At 37.6% G+C, this 18,207-nt stretch overlaps 1 protein-coding gene across 1 annotated transcript in view; it reads right to left on the reverse strand.

The window, feature by feature from the left end:
- The window catches only part of BRWD3 (bromodomain and WD repeat domain containing 3), a 164,250-nt gene that overhangs the window by 69,249 nt on the left and 76,794 nt on the right, over positions 1-18,207 (reverse strand). The window contains exons 15-19 of the mRNA XM_021080763.1: positions 10,542-10,676; positions 9,241-9,369; positions 7,959-8,184; positions 4,799-4,966; positions 1,808-1,991 (exon numbers count right to left, since the gene is read on the reverse strand). Coding sequence (XP_020936422.1) covers positions 1,808-1,991; positions 4,799-4,966; positions 7,959-8,184; positions 9,241-9,369; positions 10,542-10,676 — 842 coding nt within the window. The remainder of the gene's footprint in view (positions 1-1,807; positions 1,992-4,798; positions 4,967-7,958; positions 8,185-9,240; positions 9,370-10,541; positions 10,677-18,207) is intronic.

The raw sequence follows: 18,207 nt of genomic DNA on the forward strand, positions 1-18,207 counted from the left end.
ATGCAAATCAAAACTACCATGAGATACCACCTCACACCAGTCAGAATGGACATCATTAATAAGTCCACAAATAAATGCTGGAGAAGGTGTGGAGAAAAGGGAACCCTCCTGCACTGTTGGTGGGAATGTAAATTGGTATAACCGCTATGGAAAACAGTATGGAGGTACCTTAGAAAACTATATACAGAACTACCATATGACTCAGCAATCCCACTCTTGGGCATATGTCCGTACAAAGCTTTCTTTGAAAAAGACACATGCACCCACATGTTCACAAGAGCCAAGACATGGAAACAACTTAAATGCCATCGACATGAATGGATTAAGATGTAGTATTTATACACAATGGAATCCTACTCAGCCATAAAAAAGAACAAAATAATGCCAATTGCAGCAACATGGATGGAACTAGAGACTCTCATACTTAAGTGAGGTTAAGTCAGAAAGAGAAAGACAAATACCATATGATATCACTTCTATTTGGAATCTAATATAGGGCACAAATGAACCTTTCCACAGAAAAGAAAATCATGGACATGGAGAACAGACTTGTGGTTGCCAAGGGGGAGGGGGAGGGAGTGGGATGGACTTGGAATTTGGGGTTAATAGATGCAAACTATTGCCTTTGGAATGGATAAGCAATGAGATCCTGCTGTGTAGCACTGGGAACTGTATCTAGTCACTTATGATGGAGCATCATAATGTGCAAAAATAGAATGTATACATGTATGTGTAACTTGGTCACCCTGCTGTACAGTAGAAAATTGACAGAACACTGTAAACCAGTTATAATGGAAAAAAATAAAAATCATAAGAAAACACTATTTGTCCTTTTGTGTCTGGCTTATTTCACTTAGCATAATGTTTCTTTCTTTTCTTTTGGCCGTTCCTGTAGCATGTAGAAGCTCCCAGGACAGGGATCAAAACCACGCCATAGCAGCAACCTGAGCCACTGCAGTGACAACGCCAGATCCTTAATATGTTGTACCACAAGGGAACTCTAGTATAATGTTTTCAATATTTATTCTTGTAGCAAGTACGATAAGTTTTTATGCCTGAATAATAGTCCACTATATGTATGCATCACAGTTTGTTTACCCTTTCATCTGCTGACAGACAATGCTACATTTTGAGAAAAGAATTACTTCAAATTGCTCTACTGCCAGTGGGTAGCATTCAGTTTATAAATTAGCTATGTCTCCTTTTTTTATTGCTAAAGAAAGAAATGGTGAAACCAAATTAATTTTACCGCTTATTGAAAGGTAGTAAAAAGGTTTTGTTAGGGAGATAAAGTTTGAAAGTTTGAAATTAATCCTAACGGAATCCTTTCTTCCAAAGAAGTGTACTTAAATGACATTTCTAAATATATTCAAAACAGTGGGGTCTATTACTTATCTATATTGCATTCCCAAACTACTCCAATACTGTATGGATCACCTTCTCCTCAGATAATATTGAATTTTGGGTCTATGTATCATTGACATATTTAATCACATATGGCCTCATGTTCTTACTTGAGTATTTTTTCTTATCTTTAGACTATGAACTCATAGAAGACAGAGACCATGTTTATCATTTTCTAGTGTTCCCTAAACAATTTATCACAAAGCTAAGCAAATTTAAGATAATCTCAAAATAGGTGTTAGGGAATGAACTAATGGAATAATGTGGACAAACTAATGAATTACTCAGCTAAAATTTAAGAAAAAAAAAAACCTTAGTTATTAGGCCAACATAGTACATTTTAATTTACTCACTAAAAAAGAAAGCCCTCGATTTTCTTATCAAGGTTACCATAATAACTCACCTACTAACCCCATTATTTAGTTCATTGACCACTACTCTTCTGCTCCATGCCATGAGGTCTCGTTCAGTGGCCATCTGGCTTCGAGGAGCATTGTTATGCATTTGTCGGACACCTTCAATTTGACCACTACGTCGGAGTCCAATGTTTGGGGAAGAAGATATGTCCATATTTGGATTTCTCAGAGCTAACACAAAAACAAAGGAAAGCAGAACTTTCTGAGCAAAGATGCCAAACTTCTAATAAATAAATAAAATAGGAGATTTAGAGATAGTACTGCTGGACAATATTGCTATCCCCATTTAACACATTTTCTAGACACTCTTTATGGTTTTTATAGTCTCATAAGTAAAGCAGGCACTCAATAAATCTTTGATGTCTCCATTGCTCTTTTCATTTTTTTCAAAGCATTTTCACATCTGTCATCTACTTAATGCCCAGTAAATACACAAAGTGTATTTAAGGGAGTGCTGTTGTGGCTCAGCAGGTTAAGAATCTGACACAATCTCCATGAGGATGTGGGTTCGATCCCTGGCCTTGCTCAGTGAGTTAAAAGATCTGGTGCTGCTGTGGGCGGCACCACAGGTCACAGAAGAGGCTCAGACTGGAGTTACTGTGGCTGTGGCAAAGGCCAGCAGTTGTAGCTCTGATTCAACCCCTAGCCTGGGAACTTTCATATGCCACAGGTGTGGCCCTAAAAAGGAAAAAAAAAAGTGTATTTAACATATTTGGTAGATCCATAAATGTTTACAAAAACAGTAAGAGAAGAATTATAAATTTTTTTAAATTATCAGAAATTTCATTTTCAAAATTAATAAGGAATGAAAGTTTCCTTTAATCCTCTAGAAAGGTTCCCATTTATTTTTGCTATATTTGAAAATTTAAAAAATGGAAACTGAAACATTAAACTGTTAAAATAAGCACCAGAAAAAACTCAAAACAATTGAGCACTGCAAAGAGAAGTCAATGGGGTCACTTTGACTAACAGCATTTCAACTCTATCCACAGAAACCTAATACTGAAGGTATTGATCCCTAAATCAGGGTTCTAAGAAAGTTTTGTGTCTTAGGAACAAAAGTCCTAGGTATATAGGATTGATTACAAGCCTATTTCTTATCTTGTTTTAAGTCAAGGAAAGCTCATCTGAGCTAGCTGTTCCAAATGACAGGAACAAAGAATGTTTTTATTTTAATTTCATAGGATACTAAAGAAATAAGGATATGAATAACCTGTAAATCACCTCAAATTTAAATCATCTTATTCATTTCTGTGGACTCCAAAATGCCACAATACCCAAGTAAATAGCCTCAATCATGTACATGTTAAAAGGAAACACGCTGGCCAAAATTCCATTAATGGATTGGATTTAATTCTTTTATTTTTTTTTCTCTTTTTTTCTTTTTACTGCCGCACCTGCAGCTATATGGAAGGTCCCAGGCTAGGGGTCAAATCAGAGCTGCAGCTGTGGGTTATGTCATAGCCATGGCAGCACTGGATCCAAGCCACATCTGCAACCTACATTGCAGCTTGCAGCAATGCTTGATCCTTAACCCACCGAGCAAGGCCAGGGATCAAACTCATATCCTCATGGATACTATGCTGTGTTCTTAACCCCCTGAGCCACAATGGGAACTCCAAGGACTGCCTTTTAAAGTAGGACTAATAGTTCTTGATAAATGTAAAAATGATACAGGTTAAGAACTATACAAAACTCAAATGCATTTCATGTAATGTAAAGGAAGACATACCGTAGGTTTGAATAATACTGGTAATTAACAAACTATGTATCAGTTACAAATAAACCAGAGGAGTTTCCATTGTGGCTCAGTGGTATGAACCTGACTGGTATCCACGAGGATGCAGGTTTGATCCTTGGCCTTGCTCAGTGGGTCAGGGATCCAGCATTGCTATGAGCTGTGGTGTATGTCACAGACATAGCTCAGATCCCACATTGCTGTGGCTGTGGCGTAGGCCAGCAGCTGTAGCTCCAATTCGACCCCTAACCTGGGAACTTTCATATGCCACAGGGGCAGCCCTATAACGCAACAAATAAGTAAATAAACTAGAAAGTATCTTCCTATAAAACGAAGAATAATACTTATAATTAAGATCAAACTTGTGAGAGTTGATTAAGAAGTTGCATCCAGGAGTTCCCTGATGGCTCAGAGATCAAGAATCTGGCATTATCACTGCAGTGCCTCAGGTTCTTCTGCCTGCCACAGGTGCCACCAAAACAAAAGTTGTATCTGTATCCCCCCAAAAGAGGGCTTCTTGTCTTCCAGTGTGTTTTTGTAAACTCAAGAGAGACAAATGATATGCTGCTTCCATTTCAACAAAGAAGGGTAAAATTTGGGGGAAGTGATTTTTAAACTTAGAATGGTTTTAAGTTTGAAAACTTTATAGGTTGTTCCCCTACAAAGGGGCTGGACTTATTGTAGTACCTTTACTTATTAGAATAAGAGAACAAAAGTAAAGACTGCAAATACATTACTGAGTTAAAAAGAAACAGAATATTAAAATACATCATTTGTATTCTTTAGAGGAGATGGTAAAACACTTCAGCCACAAATGACAATGACTTTATGTCATTTTGCTGTATCTGATATCATAACTCTAAATTAATAAAAATGCTGCTTTTAGGAGTTCCCATCGTGGCACAGTGGAAATGAATCTGACTTAGAACCATGAGTTTGCGGGTTTGATCCTCAGCCTCGCTCAGTGGGTTAAGGATCCGGTGTTGCCATGAGCTGTGGTGTAGGTCGCAGACACGGCTCGGATCTGGCATTGCTGTGGCTATGGCATAGGCCAGCAGCTGTAGCTCTGATTAGATCCCTAGCCTGGGAACCTCCATATGCCGTGGGTGCAGCCTTAAAAAAAAAAAAAAATGATGCTTTTATTTAAAAACATAAAATGTTCCTCACATGTAATTATTTGGTACATGTAAAATAATGAAAGTACATTTGTCATACCTTTTACAAATATATACATACTTACCACCATTAGCAGAATATGATCTATTAATTGGAAAATGTGGAACGTCTCCTTCATTAATTAGTCTCAGATCTTGTTCTCTTTGTAACTCCCTGATTATTCCATCCAGAATGCTCTCATCTTGGTCATTGGTTTGTTGCCCAATAACCTGTTCTACTACTTCACCATCACCTTAATGAGACCAAAGATATAAAAGCCACAAAATTATTTACATTTAGTATACCATAATTATAGTAAGATCGTGGAGTTCCCATCATGGCACAATGGAAACAAATCTGACTAGGAGCCATGACGTTGTGGGTTCGATCCCTGGCCTCACTCAGAGGGTTAAGGATCCGGTGTTGTCATGAGCTGTGATGTAGGTCACAGACGCGGCTCGGATCTGGCATTGCTGTGACTCTGGCATAGGCCAACAGCTGCAGCTCTGATTCGACCCCTAGCCTGGGAACCTCCATATGCCACAGTTCCTAAAAGGACAAAAGACCAAAAAAAATTATATATATATATATATATATATATAGTAAGATTGTGCTTAATCTATAAATTTCTAAACAAATAATTTTAAAAGGATTAAAATGAAAATAAAGGGAGTTCCCACCGTGGTGCAGTGATTAACGAATCCAACTAGGAACCATGAGGTTGTGGGTTCGATCCCTGGCCTCGTTCAGTGGGTTAAGGATCCGGCATTGCCGTGAACTGTGGTGTAGGTTGCAGGCGTGGCTGAGATCTGGTGTTGCTGTAGCTGTGGCATAGGCTGGTGGCTACAACTCCAATTAGACCCCTAGCCTGGGAACCTCCATATGCTGTGGGTGTGGCCCTAGAAAAGACAAAAAAAAAAAAAAAAAAAAAAAAAAAAGAAAGCATATATCAGCTCTTATGTTTGACCTAACCAATATCTCCAAATTAGACACTATTATGAGGGCCCTCTCATCTTAAAGAAAAATTATTAAATTATTCATTTAAAATGAATATTCTCTATGGAATATTCCAAGCTAAAAGCTGGGAGTAGAGATCTGAGTAAGGTTATTACAAGTTCAACTGCAAATACCTAAAATGCTTTGTGTCTTTCAGGAGAATCTACTTTCAGAAAGAAATCAAAATTACGGTCTTTCAAATATTGTCTCATTTGATAACACCTCAGGATATTGGTAAGTATAGAAACTATTTCTTATGACATAATGAAATTTAATAATTATATCTGAATAAAACCTTTATTTACCTCTATGATCTTTTTCTTTCTTAAATACATCTTAGAACTGTTTTTCATCTTGTCCTCTAGTCAGGTTAAATGGTATCTGATAGAGTAGCCAAGTGATCAAGTCTTACAGGAAATAAAGTATGGTGAATTATTTAAGCTATTATGAATTATATTTTGTATTCATATGTTTTCAGTTTTATCTATTTAATATTCATGTTTCCCACCTCATTTAATAAATATGATATCAACAAAGTAACTATTGGCATACGTGTAACAGCATTTCGTTGTTCTACAAATCTTTCTGAGAGAGAACATAAAAGGAAATGCAATATTTCATTCCATAAAGGTCGACTCAAGTCAGAATGAAGGACATACAATGATATAAAATTCCATTTGGGGGAATTCCCATCGTGGCTCAGCGGTAATGAATCTGACTAGTATCCATGAGCATGCAGGTTCAATCCCTGGCCTCATCAAGTGGGTTAAGGATCTGGCATTGCCAGGAGCTGTGGTGTAGGTCACAGACATGGCTCAGATCCTGCGTTGCTGTGGCTGTGGCATAGGCTGGCAGCTACAGCTCCAATTCAATCCCTAGCCTGGGAACTCCCATATGCCACACATATGGCTCTAAAGAGCAAAAAAATAAAAAATAAACAAAATAAAATTCCATTTGGGGTTGGTAGATGCAAACTATTATTTAGAATGGATAAGCAATGAGGCCCTACTGTATAGCAGAGGGAACTCTATCCAGTCTCTTAGGATAGACCATGATGGAAGATAATATGAGAAAAAGAATCTATATTATATATATATATGTATGACTAGGTCACTATGCTGTATAGCAGAAATTGACACAACATTGTAAATCATCTACTCTAATTTGAAAAAATTCCATTTGCTGGAGTTCCCATCATGGCTCAGTGGTTAACGAATCCGACTAGGAACCATGAGGTTGTGGGTTCGATTCCTGGCCTCGCCCAGTGGGCTAAGGATGCGGCATTGCCATGAGCTATGGTTTAGGTTGCAGACGTGGCTCGGATCCCATGCTGCAGTGGCTGTGGCATAGGCCAGCAGCTATATCTCCAATTTGACCCCTAGCCTGGGAACCTCCATATGCTGATGGTGTGGCCCTAGAAAAGACAAAAAAAGACCAAAAAAAAATCTGTTAAAAAAATAAAATAAAACAAAAATTTTAAAAATTCCATTTGCGAATAAATAACACACTATCTCCACCTGGAAGAAAACCTACAAATAACAAACTAAAGTATGAAGACATTCTGCTGTGTGAGCATACAGTGGAGGCAGTATACCCAAGGAAATATGCCAACCAGAGGAGCTTCTTTAATAGAGAATAGCTTCTTTCAATATCTTATTCCACAATCCTCCCATCGTGCTTCACATTCATCACCGCTTCTTCATTATCTTCGAAGTTTGAGTGTTAAACACTCACAATCATGCTTCCCAACACTTAATAATTCTTTATATTTCAAACAGGAGGATAGGTAAATTGCCACTTCCCAGTCTGTAGTTTTTTAAATTTCCTCTTCTTCAGACTATTAACTATGGACTCTCAAATTAAAATAGCAATACTATGTATGAGCAATAGAATTTCACCAAGTATAAAAGATGGACACATTAAAGTTAGTACATTTAATCATCACTAGAAGTCAATACTATAAACAATAGGATCATATATATGTTCAGGTTCTAAGGAAGCAGGGCAACACATTCTCTGCTTGAGTATACTCTTGTTTGTCCTAATCCATTTATCTGTTTCCAGGTGAGATAAATAATGTAAAAGTACTTTGGTAAGGTATAAAGGTCTATACAACTGAAAATTAATAGGAGTATTAGGTAAAATACATTATAACCTACTACAGAGTTTTAGCATGGTAATATAGAGAGAATAGCATCAAGTATAATATTTTGAAAAATGTTTTAAATTAAATTTTGAAGATAACTTACCATTAGCCACATATCCCAGCTGTGGTATAAGTTGTTCATCTTTACAATTTTCTCGTCCTGGTACTAGCCTTTGGAATTTTGTGGGATGAGGGTTTCCATCAACATCCACCAAGAATGGGGGAGGCATGAGATGAGGAGCTTGTTGGGTTTGTTCATCCAATACATAGTTGTTGGCATCACGGATAAGCGGTCGATAATCCGTATGGAAGAACATCTGATCTGGAATCTTTATGACAGATTTTTAGTATTTAATGTGCACAGGAAATTCATAGATAAGCATTTATTTCCACTCTTAGAGCATATGCGTTTTTCAAATCAGACAATTTTTACATTATCTTTATTGTCCTCTATGGCTGTATATTTCCTCTAGGTAGAATTGAATCATCTAGGTCATAATCCTTTTTTTCCCCCAGAAAACCTTACAATCTATTACTTTCTGGCCCTCCTACATCGTATTTCTTCAATTAGGATAAGAAGAGAATAGATAAAGTTAGCTATTTTTAAGTTGCAAAAACCTAACAAACTTTTATAAATATTTTTCTTTCTCATTTTTATTCAAATAAGAATAGATAGAGGAGTTATCTTGTAGCACAGTGGGTTAAGAATCTTGCATTTTTACTGCAGCGGCTTGGGTTGCTGCTGCGGCACATGTTTAATCCCGGGCCTAGGAACTTCCAAATGCCATGGGTGTGGCAAAAGAATTAAAAAAGCATAGATGCAGTATAATATAAATGGTGAGGCATGTAAATATCAATTGCATCAAATACACTCAAAGGTGATTCAAGTTTTGAGCTGATCTCAAAGACTCAGAGTTCTTTACCAACTCCAATATTCTAGAATCCTAAATTCACAACTAATAAAATATAAGGAACCAATTAAGTTAGCTTCGAAAATATTTTAACAAGATCAGTAATAGGTAAAGAAGCCAAGCAAGAAAATAAAAATTCAGTCCCCAGCTGTTTATTCCCAATTTAGGATAAGTAAAGGATATAATCTGGTAAAGTTATTCTCTTATTATATCTGAAAGGCAGTACAGAGAACATGTTCTAAACAAAAGGATTTCCTAATGAATTTTTATATCTACTTCACCCTCCATCTTGATAGTAATTTGCATTGTCGATCCTTATGTTCTGGCAGTGATAAAAAAATTTTACCAAAAGAGATGATTTTTGTTATTTTATATCTTATTGGCTCATAATAATCCTCATTAACTGGAATACTTCAAATAAGATTTATGAATGACAAAATCAAAAATTTCAATCTACAACAAAAATATACTAACCTTTTCATAGTATTTACTGCATCCAAATCCAAAAAGCAGCAAATGCCCATGAGAATCAGTGCAGGCAAAATGGTTTCCATCTGGTGAAAATTTACAGTCAAACACTGCACCATGGCCTTGGCCTTCAATCTGAAATTTAGAAGTAATTTTAAGTTATCTTAAGAGGTAATTTTCAAATAATAAGTAGGCAATAGCTTCTGCTTGCTAATATCTTGGATTCTGTGATGCATCAACATTCCAATGTACTTCCTGATTTCTGTAGACAGAACCCTACTGTAACAGTAAAGTTCTCTCTGAAAGAAATTAGGGAGACTCAAAATGCAATGGATGTCATCAAACTTTATTAGCAATGTCATATCTGAAGATAAACTAAATGAATGTTGAGGAAAATAAAAAAGACCTAAACACAACCAAATTGACAAAGGTACTATCTCAGCAAAGTCAAGATATTATCTCCATATTTAAATTGTAATATAAGACTTAATGAATGCTGAGTAGAATAAAAAAGACCTAAACACAACCAAATTGACAAAGGTACTACCTCAGCAAAGTCAAGATATTATCTCCATATTTAAATTGTAATATAAGACTTAACCATCCTAAAATTAAAGCACACAAATCAGTCTCACTAATAAAAGACAAAGGATATTTTAAATGTTCTGAATCTGTATAAAGTCTACAAAAGGGGTCTCAAAAGCCAACAATTTAGAAATGTTTAGTCAGAACCATTCTTCAGAAAGGAAAATCAAAAAAAAAGAGAAAGGAAAATTAAACATGGAGAATATCAACATTCCCATTACCACAGGAGGGTGTTCTACTAGGAGAAGAGAAAGCTCACCAGATTTTTCTGAAGTTTGTATGAAATGTATCTTACAAGTATTATATCTCCAATTCCATGTGTGCCAAACAACTTCCTGATTTACTAACTAAGCTATACGAGGATTACCAGAAACAGACACAATATGATCACTGTTGTGATTCATTAATTAGGATTACAGTTTAAACATTAACTTTTTGTGTGTGATTTTGGTTAGTGTTAGCTCCAAATCTTACTATTTTGAGTTTCTAGAATTCAGAACTGGGAACCAAAAACTGGAAAATGCTAACATTACAATTACTGAGACACCCTGAAAGGCATAATTCTCAACTGGACTTACTCTCAGATCTTGAGTCATTCTTTAAGTTATGATATGGATTTAAAGAGATAACAAGAGATTCCTCAGCACTAAGAATACTTTAATTACTAAGCTGTCATATGAAGAGAAACCTGTTTTAATAAAGCTAAGTTTAGATTTCCTTACCATGTTAAAATAATTCCGAATTTTGGTCCCCCGGTCAAGGTCCCAAATAAAAATGTTCCCATCATGACCTGCCGAAAGTATGATCCTTTGATCAAATGGATGTGCTTCCAAAACAAATACTTCATCATCATGCCCCTGTGAGAAAATCAATATTAAAAATGAAAAGCAACACCAAGCATCTGGTTTATTCGGTTAAAAGATCTTAGGTGTATGCTATCAATCTGGTTCAGATGAATTCATGTACCCAAATTTAACAGCATTTACTACATGGAAACTACAAGAAATAGTTCAGTTAGAGTTCTTTATATGTTTAAATGTTGATTTCATAAAGTATTCAATAGACAGAAGACCTGAAAAGGTGTTTTCAGTCCAAAATAGTTACAGTTCATTAACCAGGCCCCTGAAGTGGAATTCTTATTAAAAGGCCACAGAGTAAGTAACAAACAGAATCTTTTAGTAACACCCAATTCTGCCACAGTGATAACGGACAAACCTTCATTTTTGTCCATCCAGCATTCTCTATCACTGGTATTTATACTGTATCTTGGGAGGCTCGATGATACATTCAAACAACAAAGTATAGTGGCTCTGCCCTTCATCAACTTTATAGTTGAAAGTTTCTTTTAATATGCTATCTGAAAAATGGGTTTGCTGCTCAAAAAAAAAGTTTTAAAACCAATGCTCTATGTATGCATTTCCTCTTCAATAAACCAATGAGTATCTCTATAGACCTTAGATTAGGAGTCAAGTAGGCCAAATATAGCTTCCCAACATTTCTGGACACACAGCCTGTGAGCTAAAAATGGCTTTTACATTTTTAAAAGGTTGTAAAAAACAAAAGAATATGCAACAGAGGCCATATGTGGCCTGCAAAGTCTAAAATATTTTCTGTCTGGCCTCTTAACGAAAAAGTTTTTCAACATCTAATTTAGATCATTGCTGATTCTCCTTAACTCCTGGCTAGAGAGGACATGATTAACAACAGGCTCCAAGTCTTAGAAAAGCATGCAGGACATCCTGAAGTTGCATTTCATTTAGGAACACGTCCACTTATTACACATCACGAGCTTCTAGAAATTATTGTGAATCTAAATATTGTGAATCCAAAAAGTGCATTTTATCCAAAATCTTTGTATAAAAAAATAAAGTATCCTACCATATTACCGTTATGGACAAATATATAGCTTATTAAAAAAATAACTGCAGGGAATTCCTTTGTGGCAGAGCAGGTTAAGGATCTGGTGTTGTCACTGTAGTGTCCTGGGTCACTGCCATGGAGCAGATTTGATCCCTGGAACGGGAATTTCTGCACGGTGCAGGCAAAAAACCCCAAAAAATAAAAAAAAAAAAAAACAAAAAAATTGCAGGGAGACGGGATTAAGATGGCAAAATAGAAGGACTGGAGCTCAACTTCTCTCCTAAAAACAACAAAATTCACAACTAAAGACTGAGCATTCTTCACCCAAATGAATTGGAAACCTGAAAAAAGATACCCTACTCCAGAAGAAAAAGAGGAGGCCACATCAAGAGGTAGGAGGGGTGATTTCGCAATATAAACAACCCCATACCTCCCAGGTGGGAAGCTCCACAGACTGAAAACTAACTGGTTCACAGAAAGAGACTCACCTACAGGAGTGAGAGTTCTGAGCCACACATCAAACTCTCACGTGTGGGGATCTGGCATAGGGAGAAAGAGCCCCGGAGCATCTGATATTGAAGGCCAGTGGGGCTCGTGCGCAAGAGCTTCACGGGACTGGGGGAAACTGAGTCCCCATTCTTAAAAGGCACACACAGACTTTCACGAGCACTGGGCCCCAGGGCAAAGCAAAGTCTCCAAGGGAATCTGGGTCAAACCTGACCAATGTTCTTAGAGGACATCCTGGGAAAACAGGGGTGAATGTGGCTTGTTGTGAGGGAAGGACATTGAAAGCAAAGCTCTCGGGAATATTCAGCAGCAGGGCCTTTCTCTGGAGGTGGCCATTTTGGGAAAATCTGGCCCCATCCATCAGTCAGCACTGAGAAGCCCCAGGGCAAACAACAACCCAGGTGGGATCACAGCACTGCCCCTCAGTAAACAGGATGCCTAAAGACCCCTCAGGCACACCGCTGCCTCTAATTCCATCCAGAGACTAAGCCCCACCCACCAGAGGGATTAGAATCGGCTCCTCCTACCAGGGGGCAGGCATTAGCCCCTCCCATCAGGAAGCCTACAGCAAGCCCCCATACTGACTTTAGCCACAGGCAGGCACACATCAGAAGTAAGAGACCCTACAACTCTATTATCTGTAAGAAGGTCATCACACCAAAAACCTATAAAAATGAAAAGACAGAGAACTATAACTCAGATGAGGGAGAAAGAAAAAACTCCAGAAAAACAGCTAAGCCAAGAGGAGATGCTCAGCCTCCAGGAAAAAGACTTTAGACTGTTGATGCTGAAGAAGATAAAAGACATTGGAAATAAACTGGAGGCAAAGATGGATAATTTACAGGAAACAAAGAGCAAAGAGATACAAGATATAAAACTGAAACAAGAAGAGATGCAAAATACAGTTACTTAAATAAAAAATTCACTAGAAGCAGCTAACAGCAGAATACAGGAAGCAGAAGAACGAATAAGTGAGGTGGAGGACAGATTAGTGGAAATTACAGATGCAGAACAGAAAAGAGAAAAAAGATTGAAAAGAAATGAAGAGAGTCTCAGAGAACTCTGCGATAACATGAAACGCACCAACATCTGTATTATAGGGGTGACAGAAGGAGAAGAGAGAGAGAAGGGGACAGAAGAAATATTCCAAGAAATAATAGCCAAAAACTTCCCTAACATGGGAAAGGAACCACTCACTCAAATCCAGGAAGCACAACGAGTACCATACAAAATAAACCCAAGGAGGAACACCGCGAGACACATATTAATCCAACTGACCAAAATAAAAGACAAAGAGAAAATCTTGAAAGCAGCTAGGGAAAAGAAACAAGTAACATACAAGGGAACCCCATAAGGCTATCGGCATATTTTTCAACAAAAACTCTGCAGGCCAGAAGGGAGCGACATGATATACTCAACATGATGAAAGGAAAAAACCTCCAACCAAGATTACTCTACCCAGCAAGGCTCTCCTTCAGATTTGAAGGAGAAATAAAAACCTTCACAGATAAGCAAAAGCTGAGAGAATTCAGCAACATGAAACCAGCCTTACAACAAATACTAAAGGAACTTCTATAGGCAGAAAATAACAACAGAAGATGGAAAGAAAAAAGAGCAACAAAAACAACTCTAAAGTAATTACTAAAATGGAAATAAGAACATACATATCAATAATAACCTTAAATGTTAATGGACTAAACGCCCCAACCAAAAGACATGGATTGGCTGAATGGATACAAAAACAAGACCCATATATATGCTGTCTTCAAGAGACCCACGTCACTTCTACGGACACATACAAATTGAAAGTGAGAGGATGGAAGAAAATATTTCACGGAAACTGGGATCTAAAGAAAGCTGGAGTAGCAGTACTCATATCAGACAAAATAGACTTTAAAATGAAGAATATTTTAAGGGACAAAGAAGGTCACTACCTAATGATCAAAGGATCAGTCCAAGAAGATGTTATAACAATTTTAAATATCTACGCAGGTTCACCACAATATATAAGGCAACTGCTAACAACCTTAAAAAGACAAATTGACAATAACAAAACCATAGTGGGAGACTTTAACACCCTACTTACATCAATGGACAGATCAACCTGACAGAAAATCAATAAGGAAACACAGGCCCTGAATGATGCATTAAACCAGATGGACTTAATAGATATTTATAGGACATTTCATGCAAAAGCAACAGAATACACATTCTTCTCAAGTGCACATGGAACATTCTCTAAGATTGAACATATCCTGGGCTACAAATCCAACCTCAGTAACTTTAAGAAAATTGAAATCATATCAAACATCTTTTGCGACCACAATGCTATACGACTGGAAATCAACAACAAGAAAAAAACTGCAAAAAACACAAACACGTAGAGACTCAACAACATGCTACTAAACAACCAATGGATCACTGAAGAAATCAAAGAGGAAATTAAAAAATACCTAGAAGCAAATGACAATGAAGATACGACACTCCAAAACCTATGGGATGCAGCAAAAGCCGTTCTAAGAGGAAAGTTCATAGCAATACAAGCCCACCTCAGGAAACAAGAAAAAGCCCAAATAAACAAGCTAACTTTACATCTAAAGCAGCTTGAGAGAGAAGAACAGACAAGACCAAAAGTTAGTAGAAGGAAAGAAATCATAAAGATCAGACCAGAAATCAATGAAATAGAAACAAGGAAAACCACAAAAAAGATCAATGAAACGAAAAGCTGGTTCTTTGAAAAGATCAACAAAATCGATAAACCCCTAGCCAGACTTATCAAGAAAAAAAGACAGAGGACTCAAACCAATAAAATTAGAAATGAAAAAGGAGAAGTAACAATGGACATCACAGAAATACAAAGGATCATAAGAGACTGCTCTACGCAACTATATGCCAATAAAATGGAAAACCTAGAGGAAATGGACAAATTCTGAGAAAAGTACGATCTTCCAAGACTAAACTGAGGTGAAATAGAAAAGATGAATGGACCAATCACAAGAACTGAAATTGAAACTGTGATTAAAAATCTTCCAAGAAACCAAAGTCCAGGACCAGATGGCTTCACAGGCGAATTCTATCCAACATTTAGAGAAGAGCTAACACCTCTCCTTCTGAAACTTTTTCAAAACATTGCAGAGGAAGGGATACTCCCAAACTCATTCTATGAGGCCACCATCACCCTGGTACCAAAACCAGACGAAGACTGCACAAAAAAAGAAAACTACAGGCCAATTTCACTGATGAACATCGATGCAAAAATCCTCAACAAAATACTAGCGAACCACATCCAACAATACATTAAAAGGATTGGACATCATGATCAAGTGGGATTTATCCCAGGGATGCAGGGGTTCTTCAATATCCGCAAATCCATCAGTGTGATACACCACATTAACAAATTGAAGAATAAAAACCATGTGATCCTCTCAATAGACGCGGAAAAAGCCTTTGACAAAATCCAACACCCATTTCTGATCAAAGCCCTTCAGAAAGTGGGCATAACGGGAACGTACCTCAACATGATAAAGGCCATATACGACAAACCCACAGCAAACATCATTCTCAATGCTGAAAAGCTGAAAGAATTCCCACTGAGATCAGGAGCAAGACAAGGATGTCCGCTCTCACCACTACTCTTCAAGATAGTTCTGGAAGTCCTAGCCACAACAATCAGAGAAGTAAAAGAAATAAAAGGAATCCAAATTGGAAAGGAAGAAGCAAAACTATCGCTATTTGCAGATGACATGATACTATACCTAGAGAATCCTAAAGACTCTACCAGAAAACTGTTAGAGCTTATCCACGAATTTGGCAAAGTCACAGGATACAAAATCAATACACAGAAATCGATAGCATTTCTATACACCAACAATGAAAGAGCAGAAAAGGAAATTAGGGAATCCATCCCGTTTACCATCGCATCCAAAAGAATAAAACACCTAGGAGTAAACCTACCTAAAGAGACAAAAGACCTGTACTCTGAAAACTCTAAGCCACTGATGAAAGAAACCAAAGATGACACAAACAGGTGGAAAGACATACCATGCTCTTGGATTGGAAGAGTTAATATTATCAAAATGACTATACTACCTAAGGCAATCTACAGATTCAATGCAATCCCTATCAAATTACCAAGGACATTTTTCACTGAACCCGAACAAAACATTTTAAAGTTTGTTTGGAAGTACAAAAGACCCAGAATAGCCAAAGACATCCTGAAAAAGAAAAATGGAGCTGGAGGAATCAGGCTCCCGGACTTCACACTATACTACAAAGAACAGTCATCAAAACCATATGGTACTGGCACAAAGACAGACATACAGATCAGTGGAACAGGATAGAAAGCCCAGAATTAAATCCATGCACTTACAGCCAGCTAATCTATGACAAAGGAAGCAAGACTATATATACAATGGAGAAAGGACAGCTTGTTCAATAAGTGGTGCTGGGAAAACTGGACAGCCACATGGAAAAGAATGAAAGAGGAACACTCCCTAGCACCATACACAAAAATAAACCCCAAATGGATTAAAGACCTAGATAGAAGACCAGACACTCTAAAACTCCTAGAGGAAAACATAGGCCAAACACTCGCTGACATAAACGACAGCAACATCTTCTCAGATCCACCTCTCAGAGCATTGACAATAAAAACAAAAATAAACAAATGGGACCTAATCAAACTTAAAAGTTTCTGCACAGCAAAGGAAACCCTAAACAACATGAAAAGACAACCCACAGAACGGGAGAACATCTTTGCAAGTGAATCCACTGACAAGGGATTAATCTCCAAAACTGGTAAACACCTTCTGCAGCTCCATACCAAAAAAACAAACAACCCCATCCAAAAATGGGCAGAAGATCTCAACAGACAATTCTCCAAAGGAGACATACAGATGGCCAAAAAACACATGAAAAGATGTTCAGCATCACTCATTATTAGAGAAATGCAAATCAAAACCACGACGAGGTACAACCTAACACCAGCCAGAATGGCCATCATCCAAAAGTCTACAAACAACAAGTGCTGGAGAGGGTGTGGAGAAAAAGGAACCCTAGTACACTGTTGGGATTGTAAATGGGTGCAACCACTGTGGAAAGCAGTATGGAGATTCCTCAGAAAACTAAACATAGAACTACCATGATCCAGCAATCCCACTCCTGGGCATCTATCCAGAGAAAACCACAACTCGCAAAGGCACATGTACTCCAATATTCATTGCAGCACTATTTACAATAGCCAAGACATGGAGACAACCTAAATGTCCATTGACAGAGGAATGGATCCAGAAGATGTGGTACATATACACAATGGAATATTATTCAGCCATCAAAAAGAACGAAATACCGGCATTTTTAGCAACATGAATGGACCTAGAAACTATCATGCTAAGTGAAGTCAGCCATACAATGACACACCAACATCAAATGCGTTCACTGACATGTGGAATCTGAAAAAGGGACAGACGGAACTTCTTTGCAGAACAGATGCTGACTCACAGACATTGAAAAACTTATGGTCTCCAGAGGAGACAGTTTGGGGGGTAGGGGATGTGCTTGGGCTGTGGGATGGAAATCCTGTGAAATCAGATTGTTATCATCATTATACAACTACAGATGTGATAAATTCATTTGAGTAATAAAAAAAATGAAAAAAAAAATTGCAGACTAGTTCAAAATGTAAAGCATAAGATGAGAAGGTAAAATTCATTACACTAAATACCATCACAAAACTTTTTCCCCAACTGATTATCAAAAAATTATTTCTTGGAGTTCCCATTGTGGCACAGTGGTTAATGAATCTGACTAGGAACCATGAGGTTGCGGGTTCGATTCCTGGCCTCGCTCAGTGGGTTAAGGATCCGGCATTGCCATGAGCTGTGGTGTAGGTTGCAGACATGGCTGAGTTCCCGCGTTGCTGTGGCTCTGGAGTAGGCCGGTGGCTACAATTCCAATTAGACCCCTAGCCGGGGAACCTCCATATGCCGAGGGAAGTGACCCTAGAAAAAGGCAAAAAGACAA

Source organism: Sus scrofa, chromosome X (assembly GCF_000003025.6).
Source record: "Sus scrofa isolate TJ Tabasco breed Duroc chromosome X, Sscrofa11.1, whole genome shotgun sequence".
NCBI classification, from domain to species: domain Eukaryota; kingdom Metazoa; phylum Chordata; class Mammalia; order Artiodactyla; family Suidae; genus Sus; species Sus scrofa.